The following is a 20,368-nucleotide window of genomic DNA, read 5'->3' as shown; positions in this document are numbered from 1 at the left end:
ACTCACAAAAATGACACAGAGATGCTAACCTCCCATTGAGGACAGCCCGGCAGGCCGGCAGGAATCGGCCAGCAAAGTGCTCTGGGAGCCGAGCCCAGCACCACACCCAGGCTTTAGCCCCAGGGCGGGCCTGACCAGCCGCGGCCAGAGGGACTCCAGATCAGCAGCAGCTGTGGCCATTTCCAGATTTATCAATACATAGATGCAAAGGACAAGGTGAGAGGCCAGTGCAGTCTGGACTTTGGGACCCAGTAAGTGGGAGTGTGTGGCTTTTACCCCCGGGGCGAGAAACCTCTGAGATGCCAGCACAGCCTGCCAGCGCCACATGGCGGCTTCAGCTCCTGGCCTGCAGAGTGTAGGGGGACCAAGCACCAGTCTGAAGGGTAATCACTCTTGCTTTAACCTGCTTGGATCTGGATTGCAGTCTAGGGTGGAGGTCCTGGGGTGTGTGTCCAGCTTGCCAGAGCATGTGGAGACCTCAGAGAGGGCACCCATCTAATACCTCCGGCAGCTGAGAAAACCCCAGCGTTTGGGACGAAAGCTCCCAATACAAGCTGGTTACAGGCCATAGAGGACCTTAAGAAGCATATAAGAGAAGTGGAGGAAAAATTGGGAAGAGAAATGAGAACAATGCAAGAAAATTTTGAAATGAGAGTCAACAGCCTGACTGAAGAAAATAATACCTAAAAAAACAGACTGACTCAAATGGCAAAGGAGGCTCAAAAAGGCAATGAGGAGAAGAATGCCTTAAAAAGTCGAATTCGCCAGATGGAAAAAGAATCTCAAAAGCTCAATGAGGAGAATCATTGCTTCAGAATTAGATTGGAGCAAATGGAAGCTAACGACTTTATGAGAAATCAAGATGCTGTTAAACAGATCCAAACAAATGAAAGAATAGAAAGCAATGTGAAATATCTCATGGGAAAAACCACTGACCTGGAAAATAGATCCAGGAGAGATAATTTAAAAATTATTGGACTACCTGAAAGCCATGACCAAAGTAAGAACCTAGAAAGCATCCTCCAGGAAGTTCTCAAAGAAAACTGCCCTTACGTTTTAGAACAAGAGGGCAAAATAGAGGTTGAAAGAATCCACCGATCACCTCCTGAAAAAGATCCCAAAAAGAAAACTCCTAGGAATATTATAGCCAGGTTCTGGAATTCCCAGATTAAGGAGAGAATATTACAAACATCCAGGAAGAAACAATTTGAATATTGTGGAAACACAATCAGGATAACCCAGGATCTGGCAGCTTCGACACTGAGGGATCGAAGGGCTTGGAATGTGATATTCCAGAGGCCAAGGGAGCTGGGATTAAAACCAAGAGTCACCTACCCAGCAAAACTGAGTATCATGTTTCAGGGGAAAATATGGTCATTCAGTGGAATACAGGACTTTCAAGCATTCTTGATGAAAAAACCAGAGTTGAATAGAAAATTTGATATTCAGATACAAGAAGAGAAGCATGAGAAGGTAAACAGGGAAAAGAAATCATAAGGAACTTATCAAAGTTGAACTATTAATATTCCTACATGGAAAAACAATAATTGTATCTTATGAAACTTTTCTCAGTAGTTGAAGGGATTTGAAATATATATATGTCTTTAAAAAAAAAGTTATCAGAGACAGATTCAAGATGGCTGAGTAGAAGCAGGTCCTCCCTGCGGCTCCTGGCTTCCACCTTCCCTAATTCATGTAAAAGGGGACTCTAAACAAACTTTGGAGCTAAAGAACCCACAAAATGACAGACAGAAGCTAACCTCCTGCTGAGGACAGCCCGGCAGGCCAGCAGGAATTCTCCAGCGCAGTGGTCTGGGAGCCAAGCCCAGCTCCACGCCAAAGTTTTAGCAGCAGGGTGGGCCTGCTGGAGGGACTCCAGATCACCTGCAGCTGTGATCATTTCCAGATTTATCAATGCATGGATGTGAAGGACAAAGTGAGAGGTCAGTGCAGTCTGGACTTTGAGACCAGTAAGTGGGAATGTCAGCTTTTGCCCTGGGACGAGAAGCCGCTGAGACTCCTGGCACAGCCAGTGCCACATGGCAGCTTCAGCTCCTGGCCTGCAGAATGTAGGGGGACCAAGCGACCAGTCTGAGGGGTACTTGCTCTTGCTTTAACCTGCTTGGATCTGGATTGCAGTCTAGGGTGGAGGTCCTGGAGTGTGTGTCCAGCTTGCCAGAGCATGTGGAGACTTCAGCAAGGGCTCCCAAATAATACCTCTGGCAGCTGAGAAAACCCCAGCGTTTGGGAAAGAAGCTTCCCTGTCTGGTAGCAGAATCCTACTGTGGCAAAAAGCCCAAAAGTGAAGTAATTGAGTGGCAACATGATCAGGCAAAGGAAACAAAACAAACAGAAGAACCCAACATTAGACTCCTATTTTGGGGACAAAAAGGATCAAGCCATGGAACAGGAGGAAAACAGTGAAGTCAGAACTCCTGCACCAAAAACATCAAAGGAAAATACTAGCTGGTTACAGGCCATAGAGGACCTTAAGAAGCATATAAGAGAAGTGGAGGAAAAATTGGGAAGAGAAATGAGAACAATGCAAGAAAAGTATGAAATGAGAGTCAACAGCCTGAGTGAGGAAAATAACACCTTAAAAAACAGACTAACTCAAGTGGCAAAAGAGGCTCAAAAAGGCAATGAGGAGAAGAATGCCTTAAAAAGCCAAATTTGCAGATGGAAAGAGACTCTCAAAAGCTCAATGAGGAGAATCATTCCTTCAGAATTAGATTGGAGTAAATGGAAGCTAATGACTTTATGAGAAACCAAGATGCTGTTAAACAGATCCAAATAAATGAAAGAATAGAAGGCAATGTGAAATATCTCATGGGAAAAACCACTGACCTGGAAAATAGATCAAGGAGAGAGAATTTAAAAATTATTGGACTACCTGAAAGCCATTATCAAAGAAAGAACCTAGAAATCATCCTCGAAGAAATTCTCAAGGAAAACTGCCCTGATGTTTTAGACCCAGAGGGCAAAAGAGAGGTTGAAAGAATCCACTGATCACCTCCTGAAAAAGATCCCAAAAAGAAAACTCCTAGGAATATTACAGCCAGGTTCTGAAATTCGCAGATCAAGGAGAGAATATTACAAGCAGCCAAGAAGAAACAATTTGAATATTGTGGAAAACAAAATCAGGATAACCCAGCATCTGGCAGCTGGATGGAAGGGCTTGGAATGTGATATTCCAGAGGGCAAAGGAGCTGGGATTAAAAGCAATAATCACCTACGTAGCAAAACTGAGTATCATGTTTTAGGGGCAAATATGGTTCATTCAGTGGAATAGAGGACTTTCTAGCATTCTTGCTGCAAAAACCAGAGTTGAATAGAAAATTTGACATTCAGATACAAGAAGCAAGAGAAGCATGAAAAGGTAAACAGGGAAAGGAAATCATAAGGAACTTATCAAAGTGGAACTATTAACATTCCTACATGGAAAAATCATAATAGTAACAGATGAAACTTTTCTCAGTATGAAAATAGTTGGAGGGAATATGCATATATATACATATATACATACATATATACATATATATGTCTATATCGAAGGGTATATGAGCATATGTGTATGTGTGTATATATGTTTACAGGTATACATAGATAGAGGGCACAGGATCAATTTATTAGGAAGGGATGATACTTAAAAGGTGAAATTAAGAGGTGAGAGGGGAATATAATAAGAGGAGATGGGGAGAGACAGAATGGGGGTAAACTATCTCATATAGAAGAGGCAAGGGAAAATGGTTACAATGGAGGGGAAGAATAGAAAGGCAAAAGGGAATGGGTCATCCTTATTCTCATTGAATTTGGCTCTGAGAGGGAATGAAATACACACTAAATAGGGTATCTCACCCTACAGGAGAGTAGGGGGGAAGGGGATGAGAGGTGGGATGATGGAATGGAGGACAGATTGGGGGGGAGGGAATTTGGCAGCACCCACTTTTGAAAAGGGATGGGATCAAAGTAGAGAATAGAAGTAGTGGAAGGTGGGATAGGAGGGAGGGAAATATAGTCAGTCTTTTACAATATATAAACTATGTTAATATTTTGCGTTAGCTACACATGTACAACCTATACTGAACTGGTTATGTTTCCAGTAAAGGCGGATGACAAGGAAGGAAGGGAATGAATCTGGAATTCAAAGTTTTAAAATGAAATGTTTATATATATATATATATATATATATATATATATATATATATATATACTATTAATAATACTATTTTACATGTGATTGGGCAATAAGATATACAGGCACTGGGGCCTAGAGTTCCATCGTACCCTACTGGAAAAGTCAAAGGGGGTATGAAAGAAGATATGGGAGAGAACAGATTGGAGGAGGGGATATACTATGGGACTACTATTTTGGGGCGGTGGGTAGGGGAGAAATTGTCTAATTCAAAATCTGGTGGAAATGAATGATGTAAATCAGAAGTTAATAAAGCATTTGAAAAATGAAAAAAAAGTTATTCCAGTTTTCTGCTTTCCTTCTAATCTTGGCTGCTTTTGTTTTGTTTGTGCAAAATATTTTTAATTTAATGTAATCAAAATTATCCACTTTATATCCCATAATACTCTCTATCTCTTATGTGGTCATAACTTCTTCCCTTATCCATAGATCTGACAGGTAAGTTATTCCATGATTCCTTAATATGCTTTTGGTATCACTCTTTATGCCTAAATCAAAAACTCACTTTGACCTTATTTTATGTAGGGTAGTTTCTGCTATGTGACTTTCCAGTTTTCCCAGCAGTTTTTGTCAAAAAGTGAATTAATGTCCCAGAAGCTGGGATCTTTGAAGTTATTACCTTGTATTGCGTTCCCAATCTATTCCACTGCTCCGCCATTCTATCTTTTTTTTTAAAGCAGTTGGGGTTAAGTAACTTGCTCAAGGTTACAAGTCCAGGTGTTTCTGGGTGAGTGCTAAGTGTCTGAGCCCGGATTCGATCCCCAGGTCATCCCGACAGTGGGGACTCTGCTCTTACTCGATGTGCTCCCTGGCCGTCCCCCGCCATTCTATGTCTTAGCCAGTACCAGGTTGTTTTGATAATTACCTCGTTGTAATAAAGTCTGAGATCTCATATGGCTAGGTCTGCCTTAATCTTCATGCCTGTGTCCTGAGATTATCTTCAGTTAATCCACATTCAGTTTATTCACATTATTTTATTCAATTTATGTATATAACTTTTTTGTATGTAGTAAGTTTCCTTGTTGTTTCATTCTATTGTGAGCTCCTTGAGAATAGGGACTATTTTTTTTAGTCTTTTTATTTTCAAATGCCTAGCACATAGTAGGTGTTTATTAAATGCTTATTGACTGCCTGGCTTTTAGTCACTTGAGACTTTTCCAAAAAATGAAGGGACATTTTAAAACTTCAATTTTCTTTCAGTGATGCTTTATGGACTGTGAGTTCTAGAAGAAAACCCCAGCATGTTAGATGGACAACATTCCCTTCTCCCCTTAACAGCACTCCCTTTCAGTGGAGGGTGGAGCAAGTTGGGGAGGATTGATGGTTGAGAGAAAAAGGAAAAAAAAATGTATAGGATTGGGTTGATGTGATCCCAATTTCATTAAAGTATTGAGCCAAGTAATTATTTAGTAGTTTCATGACTATAAGGGAAATGTGTGTTTAATTTAAATCTAATGTTAAATTGTTTAATTTAATCTAAATCTAATTTTCTCTTTCAGAGGTAAGCACTGAACCCAGGTATTTCTGCCTTTTTTTTTGTCATGGACTTTTCTGGTGAGCCTAAAGCTCATCTTGACATAAAAAACCCTTATCAACTTGATCTTTAGAAGGTTGGGCTTTTTCATTATCTGTTTACAACTTGGTCAAGGAAAGGCATTCAATTCCCCTTTCAGCATTCCTAGTATTCCCATGATTATTTTTGGAACCATATTTCTTGGTTAGAACCTAGTCCTTCTCTCTAACTCTTCATGAGGAATTAAGTTGTATTGCTGGGAGAAACCTAGAGACATCCCTTAGATCTATTTAGCCCTGTTACCTTCAAGTCACCAAATGTCTAGGTAATCCAGAATGAATTCTCTCCCTTGTGCTTAATTTGCTTTTCTTAAGGTAAGCAATGAGCTCTAACTTCACCCTCCCTATGATGACTGAGGCAGAGGACCTAGAACATTTAAACTTAAGGTGTCCAATTGTCACTTAACACTTCAATGTAAAGAATGACCGATTCAGAACTCCTTGGAATGGAGGACAGTGACACGAAAAAACTTTTTCCTTCCTCTTTCCTTTCCCCTCAGTCTTCTAACCCAGGATTCCATTAAAACAGTAGCAAGCCTTTGAGAAAATGCCATAACCCCCTCAACCAGACTTCTGACCTATTTATTTCAAATGGATGGCTTCAAATCCAGTTCTCTACAAAGTCCAAACTATAGTTTAGCTGGAATCCTACAAAAAGGCTTAAAAATATTTCTTATTGGAAACCTATAACTTATGGAATGTAGTATTATGGGATTGTAGTTCTAGATTCATCAGGGACCTTCAAGGTCAACAGTTCTAACCTTATTTTACAGATGAGGAAAGTGAAACCCAGAGAGAGATTAAGTAACTTACATAAGGTCATGTATACAGTAAGTACCAGAAGTGAGATTTGAACCCAGGTCCTCTGATTCTAGAGACAACCAGGTTACTACTATACCACATTCTTAGCCTATTGAATCTCTAATTTTTCAATAACTTTTGAGATTCTCTATCCCTCTAATATATATATTTTTAAAGCAATCGGGGTTAAATAACTTGCTCAAGGTTACACAGCCAGTTATTTCTGGGTGTGGTGCTGAGTGTCTGAGTCTGGGATTCGATCCAGGTCATCCCGACACTGGAGCCATTGCTCTTACTCGCTGAGCCACCTGGCTGCACATATCCCTCTAATCTTTAAGCAGAGGTTTTTAACCCTGTGTCATAGACTCCTCCTAGCACATGATCCTAGTATTCTCATTGCCAATTACTTGCCCTATGTGAAAGTGAAACCTATAACCCCCTTCTCAGAACAATAGTTTTAAGTGAACAAAACAAAACACATAGAATTAAAGGAAAAACAAGTATATCTAAATACAATTATCAGAACCTTTTTTTTTTGAAAAGTTCATGGACCCCAGTTAAGACCACTGATTTAAAGGAAAAGACATTTTAGACACTATCAGTCTAGGTTTACTCTCCTAATATATATATATGTGTGTGTGTGTGTGTGTGTGTGTGTATAAAATGCAATTTTATCATTGATTACATTGAATATTTTTCAATTGCTTTAATATTTTTTTTATTTTTGTTTTCTTGAGGATTTCTGAATCTTTTTGCTATTTAGCTATGTACCGTGATAGAACTCTGAGCCTGGAATCAGGATGACCTGAATTCAAATCTACCCTCAGAAACTTACTAGCTGGGTGACCCTGGGCAAGTCATTTAATCTCTTTTTGCCCCAGTTTCTTCAATGGGGGATAATAATAGCACCTACCTCACAGGGTTATTGTGAGGATCACATGAGATGAAGTTTGTAAAGAGCTTAGCACAGTGCCTGGCACATTATAGACTATAAATGTCAGCTAATTATCTCAGAGATCATCTTATTTGATCCTTTTATGGATGAAGAAACCTGAGGTAAATGAACTTGTTCAAGATAACACATCAAGTTAATGATAGATGCCAGCCAGATCTTTCAGCTCTTAGTCTAGGGTTCTTTCTGGTATAGCACCCTTTGAGAACAGTTTTTTCTTCTAAGTTTATTCTGCTTAGCTAAAGTTTTCAGTTAAAACCTCCCTTTTACAAGACTTCCAAACTGTTTTGAGACATTGCCAATTACTTGCCCTGTGCAGACATTCCAAATCTCTATATTTGTCAAAGGGCATGTTAAGGAAAACTTTATTTGACTAGAATAGTCAATTCTCCAAGTGTTCTAGTTAACCAGAACCACTCCCAAACAGCCTGGAGGAAGCCAGAAGATGACTGAAAACTCTTTTCTGCTCCCTCCCCTGCCTTCCCAACTCAGCCTAGAGTATTGATACCATGTTTCCCCGATAATAAGACACTGTCTTATTATTTTTTTGGACAGAAAAACACCAGAGGGCTTATTTTCAGGGGAGGGCTTATTTTAATGAACATTGACAGCAATTTTAATAAACAGGTAAATGTGAACAAAAAAATGTATCTTTATTCAATAAGCAAATCACTGGGGAAGAACAGGATGACGCGCTCACTGCTGCAGCTCTGATTGGATGCAGCTGGGAGCGCGGTGTGTGTTTCACGGGGGGGGGGGCGGACGGTGCATACAGAGGGTACCGTAATGTAGTGTGTAGCACAGGGGATCACCTTCACTACAGTAGCAATCTCAATAGGGCTTATTTTCGGGGGAGGGCTTATTTTAGAGGAATCTTACACAGTAAGGGGAGGGCTTATTTTTGGGATAGGTCTTATTATCGGGGAAACACGGTAGTAGGTTTAATTCTCTCCCAATTCAACCCAACCACTTCCACTGGTAGGCTTTGAGTAGTTTAACATTTGGCCTATTAATGCAGCTTCATGCTCACCCGGTTCTGTGAACATTGTCGGATCAAGGGCTTCCCGTGAAAGAAAATGTCCTTGGATTTTTCTGATTTATCTCTCTTTCTGTATTGGAGTAGCAAATGTGTACAGAACTCACTCCAATCCACAATATTGTCACGGGCTGTGTGAATCTTTAAAAACAAGGAAACACACATATGTAGATGCACAATAAAACATCTATAGTCAATTTGTGCTTATTTATGTATATTGGTGATATTATAAAATGCCCCCTCCCCAGGTCAAATATATTCCTAGAGTTCCTAAGATCCATAGACTCCCTGGAGAGTAATATTTTTTTTTCCCACGGCTGAGATTCTTTTTAGATTTGAGGCTAGCCAAATCCATTATAAGGCAAACCTTTAAAACAGGACAAGGGCAGGAGTTAGGAAGGTTGACTGCTGCATTCTCTGTTGTCCATGAACCAATTGATGATCATTGGAGCCTGTGGTTGCTTAGGTATAGGCATGAATCCAGTCTCCAGATAGACAAACACTAAATGGGAGCAACAGTGGTGGGAGAAAGGAAGAGAAAAAGAATGGGGGAAGAAAATGGGAACTTGTAGGGCAGATGATATTCTCAGTGTAGCCTGGACCACTACATACAATGTCCAGATGCTACTGCTACATTTCTCCTCCCAGAAAAATGCAAAGTGCAGAAAACTTTTTCTCCTTCCTCATTCTGAACAAATTCTCAGTTCCTCACTGAATGGAGAGTGAATGGATGGTGGTAGTTTTAAAGGCTGGGAAAGAGTACCTTCTTGAAAAGTAGTTCTGTTTGACCATTCCAGTACTCTGATCCGAGAAGCTCAGTCAAAGCATTCTTGAACTCCTGGAGAGTCAAACTTCCTGAGGGATAAGATGTCTCCTTTTTGGGGAGCATCTTGTAACCAGGATTGCACTCAACTTCTGGTTCTGTGTCTTCCTCATTTGGGGCTGTAAAGAGCTGCTCCAAGTGTTTCAAATGACTCAGGTGTAGCTTATCTTCCAGACTATTTTCTTCACTCTGATGAGGGCTAATGATAATAATAACTGACACCAATATAGCACTTTACATACATTATCTTGTTTGATCCTCACCAAAAATCCATGAAGGATAAGTACTATCATCTTCATTTTATGGATAAGGAAACTGAGACAGAGAGATTGGTTGAACTGCCCAGAGTCACACAGCTAGTAAGTGTCTAGGAGACATTTTGTACCCACATTTCCTGAATGTACTTCCAATACTTTGGTCTCCATGCTATGCTTGCTCTTAAGTTAGAAAGGGAAAAAACAAACAAACAAACAACAGAACAAAAACCTTATCAGAGTGGAAAGCTATCTACAATCATCTCTTCAGTGAAAGTATTTCCCTCTTGGAGCAGCTGCTACCTTATGGGATTCCACAGAGTTGAGTGGGAGCCCAGAACCAAATCTTTGTGCTGTTGCCTTGGGCAAATGCAATGAAAATGTTCGAAACCTTAGGAGAGGGATTGGAGCATCCAGTGAAGGGGCTATACACTTTCTCTCCTACTCTTAGACCCTTATGTCACCCAATCCAGAGAGCCCACAGAGGCACTTTTCTGCTTCCTGACCTCCACTCAGACCCGAGAAAATATCAGTGGTCTAAGGTCCAGGAGACCCTGTTTCTCATTCAATTTCTTTCTCCAACCCACTAATCTTAGAGGAGCAACCAGGTGACTAAGGCTCAGAACTGCTTGCCTTTGTCACATAACACCATCCCATATGGTCTGTTTCTTGCACACACTCCAGTGCTTATCTTGAAAAGGACAATAGACAGAACAAGGATAATGGAAACTGAAAAGAGATAAAAGTAAATGTGTCAAGTTCAGAAACTACATAAGTGGAAGATCAAAATCTGACAGAAGTGGAGAGAGAGGGACATCACCAGAAGTCAGCACATGCCCCGGTAAATTGACCTGCAAACTTTAGGAGTTGAAATACTACTTCATAAAAATATGAGGTAACATAATAGAATGCAGATCACACACACAAAAAAGAAATACTATGGGTTAAAAGAGGCCTATACAGCATACAGCTCCAAAGCACAGAGGTTGTAAAGAAAGAAAAAATGTGAAAAGTGCTTTGCCATGACCAGCTGGACCTGCTTTTCACTAGTCATTATTGTGCACACCATGTAACTGGGCGGGGGAGGGGGGGGGGTTGCTACTGGTGCACTCTCTCCTGTTTGTCATATGACCTACAGCAACCAACCATCGTCAGTCTGTCTCTAGTCTGAGACAAGAGAGAGTCGTATCTTTTTGCTGTTTTCAGTTGTTACTAGATGTAAATAGTAAGAAAATCTGAAAAATACATTAAAACTTGTACTGTTTAGCAATATAATTTTTAAAACTTTAATCTGATTTCATGATAAATAAAAATCTTAAGTAATAAGTGTAATTAATTGATGTCAATTGAAATTTCCCTTTTTTAATATGGTTTATTTGCAAAACAGTTTAGTTGTTAATTATACCTTTATTTGGAAAGTGAGCTGCTAAAATATCTATCTGTGTCCTGAAGAAGTTTAGCCTATATTTTAATTTTGGCTCCTACCTACTGCCAAGTCGTGCAGGTCTGGGTTAAAAGAAGTCTAAAAGGTAAACTCAGACATAGTACAGCTAGGTCTCAATACAAACAAAATGAATCCCTTGAATTGTCTGCATGTATTCAAATTTACAATTATTTGAAGTCTTAATTATGTAAAATATGGTCATTGTTTTTAGCCCAGTGGAAGCATGCAGTATGAATTTGAAAAATGTGACCACTCCAGAGGATTCATATTCACATTAATTGGGAACTAGCTATAATTCCATAAGTTATAAACAGATTCTAGAAGAAATAATGACTAGATGACAAGGAATATAAGAATGGCTTGAAGTTGTAAGCAAGAGACGAAAAAGAATGAAATCAGGACTTAAATAAGAACTTTGGAGGGAAAAGTAGAAGTAAAATAAATAGCTTTGAACAGAAAGTTAAAAAAAACCTCTAAGAAGAGATGATCTGTAAAATATGATATCAAAACTCAACAAGCCATGAGACTACAAAGTCAAAAGTTTTTTTTTTCAAAAAGGAAAATGTTAGATATTTGTCATAAAAAATAAGTGATCTCGGAAATAGGTTTTGGAGAGATAATTCAAGAATTATTGAACTCTCTGAAAATCATGATCAATCCACAACATAACATATGTGTGCTTGTGTGTGTGTGCATGTGTGCAATAACACAAAGGAAAAGTTCTCAGATCTGTTAGAACTACATGGCAAAGTCTAGTAGAAAGAATACACCGATAACCTCCTGAAATAAAATACAAGTTTAACACATGAAGGAATGTCATTGTTAAAATTCATAATTTCCAGATTAAAAAAAATACTGCAAGCATCCAGAAAGATAAAGTACAAAAAAATCACAGTTGGAATCCACATACAATTATGCTAAAAAGTACGGAAAAAGGAAGAAAATCTTGGGAGTGCAATATCCTAAAAGGCAAAAGATATAGTCAAGATTTAAAAGTGACTATAATAACACAGGGGAAAAAGGAACTATTAGTAGAATAGAGGCTTTTTAAGTATTCCTGATGAAAAGATTAGAGGTGGTTAGACACTTAGAGCTACAAACAGGAGTCAAAAGAAACCCAGAAAGGAACTTTAAAATGGTAAAGTTCTACTACAGAGTGAAAATTCAAGTATCCTTTCAAAATCCTACTGCTTTCAAGGGAGTTAAAACAACAAAGGGCCTGGGTGTAGTTTTGTTTTATTTTATTGGTTTCAACAGAGTAAATAAAAAAGAAAGGAATATATCAAGGAAAATAATGAAAAAGGATGAAAATTTTATATAGTTGTAGAATATTTTACAACAATGTGGTATTTACACAATTCTGGTGTGAAAAAAAGGAGAATACAAATATTAATCTCAGGAATTCAGTCTTATCTGAACTGATGAAGAAGCATTAAACACTCAGAGTTTGGTGTAGAAATACATGAAGAATAATGGTTGGTTGATTGTTTGATGTCCTTTGTTCCTGAAGAGGACCAAAATGACACCACTATGTTGAAATAAATACTGTGTTTCCTACTGTAGCTGATCAATTCAATTCAAGCTTGGAAGTATCTGCTACAGGTCAGGCACAAATAGTCCACAAGACTATTTGGAGTAGAGTCGTCTCTAAATTTGCACATTTCACATTTCTTTTGAGCTACTGCAATTCCATTTCACTCAAAGAACACAGCACCTTCTTTGATGCCATATTGGATGTTCCTTTGCCAGTATCTATTCAGTGTTCTTTAGAGACCCCTTGAGAACATTCTTGTGTCGCATCTCCTGACCACCAAGTGAGCTCCTGCCTTACATGAGTTGTCTGTAAAATAGACTTTTAGGCAAATGTATATTTGGCTTTCAAACAATGTGGGTAGACCATCAGAGTTGTGTTCTCTGCAATAGATCAATTTAGCTCAAGAAAGGACCTCAGTGTCTTGTACCTTATCTTATCAGGTGATCTTCAGACTTTTCCTAAAACAATTCAAATGGAGGTAATTCACTTCCTTGGCATGGCACTGATATATTGTTCAGGTTTTACAGGCATACAACGAGGTTAGCACAATGAATCTGTAGACCTTTAGTTTGGTCTAATACTTCTTCTCTCCACACTTTCTTTCAGTCTCCCAAACATGAGCTAGCTCTAATAATACATGTTTCAACCTCCTAATTTATGTGTATATCCCTGGAAAGTATTCTGCAAAGGTAAGTGAATATATCCATAGTAATCAAAATTTCTCCATTTGCTGCAACCAATGGTTCCAGGTATGGATTGTGTGGTACTGGCTGGTGGAAAAGCTGTGTTTTCTTGGTGTACATTGTTAGACCCAAATTAGCACAAGCAGTAGAGAATCAATGCAAACTTTTGGTGCACTTCAACTTCAGAGACTGCATTGAGAGCACAATCATCTGCAAACAAAAAATCATGCACCAACACTCCCTCCACTTAAGTCTTGGCTTGTAGCCTTTTCAAGTTAAATAACAACCTTGATGCTGTTTTTGTCCTAATTAAAAGTGTTTTCCAATATTACTGAAAAAAAAATCATGCTTTTTGAGTATGGGAGCAAACACACAGCTTTGCTTCACTCCACTGGTGACTGGAAAAGCATCAGAGAATCATCCACTATCCAGAACTGGGCAAGCACGCCATTATGAAATTGCTGTAACAATACTGGTGAATTCTCTGAGAAACCAAATTTTGACATTTTCCACAAGTCCTCAGAATTCTGTATAGACCTCTGTTCTGCTCATGGCATTTCTCCTGGAATTGTTGAGCAGCAGACACCATATTGACTATTCCTCAGCCCTTTCTGAAGCCGTACTAGCTCCCAGGTAGAAGACCATCTTCCAGGTGAGGAATCAGCCTATTAAGGAGGATTCTGGCAAGAATCTTGTCAGCAATGACTATGTCCTTGTACTCCTGGGAGATAATTTCTTCTTGCAATATAGCCCAGAAAATTTCAGGTTAGCTTTTGTATAAGCATTTGACTCTCTGCTTTATAAACTATTGGAATAGAATCAACACCAGGTACTTTGCCACATGAAAGGGGCCTAAAGTTGGAATTTCAGCTAGAGAGAGATTGACTTCAGGCTGAGGTATATGGTCAATGGTTTCAGCATTGATTGATGATGGTCTGTTGAGAACTCTAAGGAAGTGTTCAGCCTCTCTCTCCAGGATCATGTCCTTATTACTAATCAAGGTAGCTCCAGCTACACTAAGTAGTTGAGATGCCCATAAACAGCCTTCAGAGCATCATAAAAATGCTTTGGATTGTTACTATCATCATAAAACTGAATTACATCTGCCTTCTTACTGAGCCAAAAATCCTATTATTTCTCTAAGCTTCATTTACACTTTTGTTGGAGCTAAATGCTGTCTTTTTAAGAAACGATGAACTATTCTGCTGGTAAACCAAGTGCAGTTCTTGTTTTTTGTTTAGTGGTTTCTGAATTACCCCATCATTATTGTTAAACCAATCTTGATGTTTTCAACTATTCCAGCCCAGATGAGTAAATGCAGTAACTGTCCATCAATCTCTGAAAGCTTGCCCACTCCTTTTCTGTTCTACTGTTGACAACTATGTGTTGGCTCAAATTTTCCTCCAAATTATCAATGAACTGTTTCTGCTGGAACTCTATTCTGTTGACATTAAATATTCTCTTTAGTCATCTTGCCTTGGGGCCACTGCTTTTGTTGAATGAGAAAGTTTATCTTGGAGAGGCTAAGTTTAGGATCAGCCAGCACTCAGTGCCAGGCATCACCTTTGTCACTCTCACATCCAGTCTCTTCTCCCCACAATGATATAGTGTATTAAATGCCAATTTTTGCTGCTAGAGTACATGCATGAAGTTTTATTTCATTGAGGTGGATGGAAACAGTGTTGGTGATACAAAGGTCATGAGATACATAAGTCTTCATTAGTAAGTGACCATTGATTGCTCTTGCTGTTTCTGACTCTGCCAAGGACTCCTTGCAATGCCAGGTAGTCTGCCTACTCTTGCATTAAAGCCACCCAGAATTACAAGCTTGTCCTCTTTTGGCACATTGATGATGAGGGTCTCCAAGTCTTTATGAAATTTTTCTTTGACCTCATCAGGGTTCATCACAGTGGGAGCATATGCATTGATGATGGTGGTGTGGCACTTTTCTGAGAGTGGCAGTTGTGAGTTTGTCATTCACTACTTTTAGTAGGAATACAAGTTTGTTGACTAAATTAGTTTTGATAGCAAAACCTACGTTGTTCCCCTTCATTTTGATCATTCCAGAAAAATGTGTATGTAGCTCCAACTTCAGTAAACTGGACTTCATTTGCCAGATTTCTTTCACTCAGGGTTGCTATTTGGATGTGATATCTGCTAAGTTCTCTCACAACAAGAGCTGTCTTCTTTCATGTCTACTGGATTTAGTATTGTCCGTATGCAATGTACTGATGGTGATTGGAATCATCTTTGCAAAAGGTTTTGTATTTGTGTTTGTGTGTGTGTGTGTGTTTTGGCCACAGAGTGGGATCCCTGCCTGCTGAGGTAAACAGGCCAGGGTTGAGTGAAGCAAACCATTTTTAGGGTACTTTTTGAAACCCCTTACTCACACCAGGAGGTGCGCTCTCTGGTCCTCTAAAAAGGCTATTTAGATAACCACAGGGCTGCTGAATCACACTGCTGCTTCCAGTAAAAAAAAAAATGACCCTGTGGTCTGGGCTGCCTGTGAGCAGGGTTGTGACTATGGCCCCTAGTGTATTCGCACCTGCTGCTTCATCACTTGCCTGTTGCCACAGGACTTTGAGATAGGTAAAAATGGTAAAATGGTATGGGTGATGTCTTTTCACTCACACATAAATTGGATTTAAGTGAGGCAGAGTTGCTCATAGTCATTGGTTTCATTATCTCTTCCAGAGTCCTCAAAGTTCAGTGACAAGACAAAGTCAAAATGACTGGTGATGGCTTGGGATGCAGTGGGTGACCTTGGTGTCTCCAGTGTCTAACCAAGCTCCGAGAGCTACTCAAGTGCCTGCTTCAGTTGCCTTCATAGCTGTTGGAATATTGTTTTCATCTGTCCATCCTGTTGGGGGGATGTCTTCACATGCTTGGGATAGACACCTTCTCTAACTCACCAAAGAGTTTGAGACCCCCTCAGTTACCCTCAATCTGGTTTAGCCCTTCTGGTTTACTGGGGTATTGCTGCTGCATATGCTACAGCTTCTTTTTTTTTCTTTTTTTCTTTTTGGAGGGGGGAAGGAAGGATAATTGGGGTTAAGTGATTTACCCAAGGTCACACGGCTAGTTTTTTGTGTTAAGTGTCTGAGGCCAGATTTGAGCTCAGGTCCTGCTGACTCCAGGGCCCGTGCTCTAATTCACTGAGCCACCTAGCCACCCCCATATGCTACAGCTTCTTGAAGCCATAGGTGAGAGTTGGGTGAATCAGATGGACACAAAATGTGGAAAGCAACCCAGAAAAAGGCTTGGCAGTCCTCACACCAGTGGTGCTAGTCTTCCCTGAACACATCTTAGACCCAATTAACAATAATAGGGGAGGGGGCGGAGCCAAGATGGCAGAGTAGAAGCAGGACCTTCCCACAGCTTCGGCTTCCACCCTCCCCAATCCATGTAAAAAGGGGACTCTAAACAGACTTTAGAGCTGCAGAACCCACAAAATGACACAGAGAAGCTAACCTCCCGCTGAGGACAGCCTGGCAGGCCAGCAGGAATCCAGCACATCACTCTGGGAGCTGAGGCCAGTCCCACACCAAGGCTTTAGCCCCAGGGCGGGCTGACCAGCACCAGAGGGACTCGAGATCAGCAGCAGCTGTGGCCGTTTCCAGATTTATCAGCACATAGACACAAAGGACAAAGTGAGAGGTCAGTATAGTCTGGACTTTGGGAGTGTGTGGCTTTTACCCCCGGGGCGAAAAGCCGCTGAGAGGAAAGCACAGCCAGCCAGTGCCACTTGGCAGCTTCAGCTCCTGGCCTGCAGAGTGTAGGGGGACCAAGCACCAGTCTGAAGGGTAATCACTCTTGCTTTAACCTGCTTGGATCTGGATTGCATTCTAGGGTGGAGGTTCTGGAGTGTGTGTCCAGCTTGCCAGAGTGTGTGGAGACCTCAGAGAGGGCACCCATCTAATAACTCTGGCAGCTGAGAAAACCCCAGCGTTTGGGACGAAAGCTCCCCTGTCTGGTGGCAGAGTCCTACTGTGGCAAAAAGCCCATAAGTCAAATAATTGAGTGGCAAAATGAGCAGGCAAAGGAAACAAAGCAGACAGAAGATTCCAATACACTCCTATTTTGGGGACAAAAAGGAGCAAAGCATGGAACAGGAGGAAAACAGTGAAGTCAGAACTCCTGCACCAAAAGCTTCAAAGGAAAATACAAGCTGGTTACAGGCCATAGAGGACCTTAAGAAAGATTTTGAAAACCAAATAAGAGAACTGGAGGAAAAATTGGGAAGAGAAATGAGAACAATGCAACAAAATTATGAAATGAGAGTCAACAGCCTGACTAAGGAAAATAATACCTTAAAAAACAGACTGACTCAAATGGCAAAGGAGGCCCAAAAAGGCAATGAGGAGAAGAATGCCTTAAAAAGTCGAATTTGTGAGATGGAAAAAGAATCTCAAAAACTCAATGAGGAGAATCATGGCTTCAGAATTAGATTGCAGCAAAAGGAAGCTAATGACTTTATGAGAAATCAAGATGCTGTTAAACAGATCCAAACAAATGAAAGAATAGAAGGCAATGTGAAATATCTCATGGGAAAAACCACTGACCCAGAAGGTAGATCCAGGAGAGATAATTTAAAAATTATTGGACTGCCTAAAAGCTATGACCAAAGTAAGAACCTAGAAATCATCCTCCAGGAAGTTCTCAAAGAAAACTGCCCTTACGTTTTAGAACGAGAGGGCAAAATAGAGGTTGAAAGAATCCACCGATCACCTCCTTAAAAAGATCCCAAAAAGAAAACTCCTAGGAATATTGTAGCCAGGTTCCGGAATTCCCAGATTAAGGAGAGAATATTACAAGCAGCCAGGAAGAAACAATTTGAATATTGTGGAAACACAATCAGGATAACCCAGGATCTGGCAGCTTCTACACTGAGGGATTGAAGGGCTTGGAATATGATATTCTGGAGGGCAAAGGAGCTGGGATTAAAACCAAGAATCACCTACCCAGTAAAACTGAGTATCATGTTTCAGGGGAAAATATGATCATTCAGTGGAATAGAGGACTTTCAAGCATTCTTGCTGCAAAAACCAGAGTTGAATAGAAAATTTGACATTCAGATACAAGAAGCAAGAGAAGCATGAGAATGTAAACAGGGAAAAGAAATCATAAGGAACTTATCAAAGTTGAACTATTAACATTCCTACATGGAAAAATATGAAACTTTTCTCAGTAGTTGAAGCTATTAGAAATATATATATGTGAATGTTTGTATATATGTTTACAGGTATACATAGATAGAGGGCACAGGTCCAATTTAACAGGAAGGAATGATACTTAAAAGGTGAAATTAAGAGGTGAGAGAGGAATATAATGAAAGGAGATGGGGAGAGACAGATTGGGGTAAACTATCTCATACAGAAGAGGGAAGGGAAAATGGTTACAATGGAGGGAAAGAATAGGAAGGCAAAAGAGAATGGGTCAACCTTATTCCCATTGAATTTGGCTTGAGGAGGGAGTGAAATACACATGAAATAGGGTATCTCACCCTCCAGGAAAATAGGTGGGGAAGGGGATAACAAGGGGGATAAAAGAAGGGAGGGTAGGCTGGGGGGAAGGGAGGTTGGAAGCACTCACTTTTAAAAATAGAGGGATAAAAGTGGAGAGTAGAGCGGGGTGGGAGGTGGGAATGGAGGGAGGGAAGTGTAATCAGTCTTTTACAATGTATCTACTATGTTATTGTTTTGCATTAGCCACACATGTGCAACCTGTGCTGAGCTGTGTATCTCCCCAGTGGAGGTGGGTGACGGGGAGGGAGGGGAGTGAGTCTGGAGTTGAAAGTTTTGAAATCAAATATTCAAATATGTATATGTATATGTGTATATGTGTGTGTGTGTATATGTATACATGTGTATATATATGTATATACTATCATTAATACCATCTTGCATGTAATTGGGAGGTGGGATGTGCAGGCGCTGGGGCATGGAGATCCACTGGAAAGGTGGAAGGGGGTGTGGGGGAGGATGTGGCAGGGAGCGGATTGGAGGAGGTGATATCCTGTGGGACTGTTATTTTGGGGCGGTGAGTGGGGGGGGAAGTAGGGAGAGAATTTGTGGCTCGGGATCTGGCGGAAACAGATGATGTAGATCAGAAGTTAATAAAGCATTAAAACAATAATAGGGAAACAGGCAAGTACAGGGAGAGGGAAGAGGTGATTTAAAGAATGGTGGAGTCATGGAAAGAATAGAAAAAAAGGTAAATATCAGCTTCAGAGAGTGAATTATAAAGGAGAAATTAAAAATAAAGAAAATACAAGAGGCAAAGATTGAAGCCTGAGTGAAGAGAGGCAGAGGTGTAAAGACAGACTACTTAGTTCAGTCATAGGTTCAGATGATGAAGAGACAGATGGAGTTGATAATCACAATCATGAATATAAATAGTATGAACTCACTCATAAAATAGAGGGGAGCAGAATAGATTAGAAAGCAGAATTCAACATTTTATTGTTTATAAGAAAAATACTTGAAATAAATGAATTCACAGTTTTACAATGAGAGACTAGGTCAGAATTTACTGTGCCTCATGTGACTTTAAAGTAGAGGGGGTGGCAATCATAATCTCAGACAAGGCAATAGTAAAAATAGATATGGATAAAAGAGATAAGCTGAGGGGGGGGGGAGCACAGTTAGGTGGTGCAGTGAATAGAGCACCAGCCCTGGAGTCAGGAGGACCTGAGTTCAAATCCAGTCTAAGATACTTGACACACTTACTAGGTGTGTGACCTTGGGCAAGTCACTTAATCCCAACTGCCCTGACTTCCCCCCTCCAAAAAAAAAAAAAAGAGATAGAGAAGCTGGGGTAGTTAGGTGGTGGAGTGAGTAGAGCACTGGTCCTGGAGTCAGGAGGACCTGGGTTTGGATCCGGCTTCAGACACTTGACATACGGTGCAGGCCATACTACTTCAGCAGGCACAGGGGGTATGTGGAGGTTCTACACTGAAGATTCCCCTGGGGCTCAAAGTTGGTTCTGTTCCTGTATTGGTCATGAGTCTTCTGTTCATTGCTTCAGTGTTTATGTTGCATATTTGGTGCAAGTACACACGTTGATAGACATAGC

At 40.3% G+C, this 20,368-nt stretch overlaps 1 protein-coding gene across 1 annotated transcript in view; it reads right to left on the bottom strand.

Annotated features, from left to right (window-relative positions):
• LOC138152794 (cilia- and flagella-associated protein 337-like) overlaps positions 1 to 20,368 on the bottom strand; it is a 113,366-nt gene that overhangs the window by 91,388 nt on the left and 1,610 nt on the right. Inside the window, exons 2-4 of the mRNA XM_069076868.1 lie at positions 15,681 to 15,872; positions 9,320 to 9,594; positions 8,551 to 8,697 (exon numbers count right to left, since the gene is read on the bottom strand). Of these exons, the coding sequence (XP_068932969.1) occupies positions 8,551 to 8,697; positions 9,320 to 9,594; positions 15,681 to 15,872 (614 nt within the window). The remainder of the gene's footprint in view (positions 1 to 8,550; positions 8,698 to 9,319; positions 9,595 to 15,680; positions 15,873 to 20,368) is intronic.

This window comes from Petaurus breviceps, unplaced genomic scaffold (assembly GCF_028583685.1).
Source record: "Petaurus breviceps papuanus isolate PSGF00001 unplaced genomic scaffold, PetGlider_PUasm1.0 90925, whole genome shotgun sequence".
Classification (NCBI taxonomy): domain Eukaryota; kingdom Metazoa; phylum Chordata; class Mammalia; order Diprotodontia; family Petauridae; genus Petaurus; species Petaurus breviceps.
This window is presented reverse-complemented; position numbering and strand designations above follow the sequence as displayed.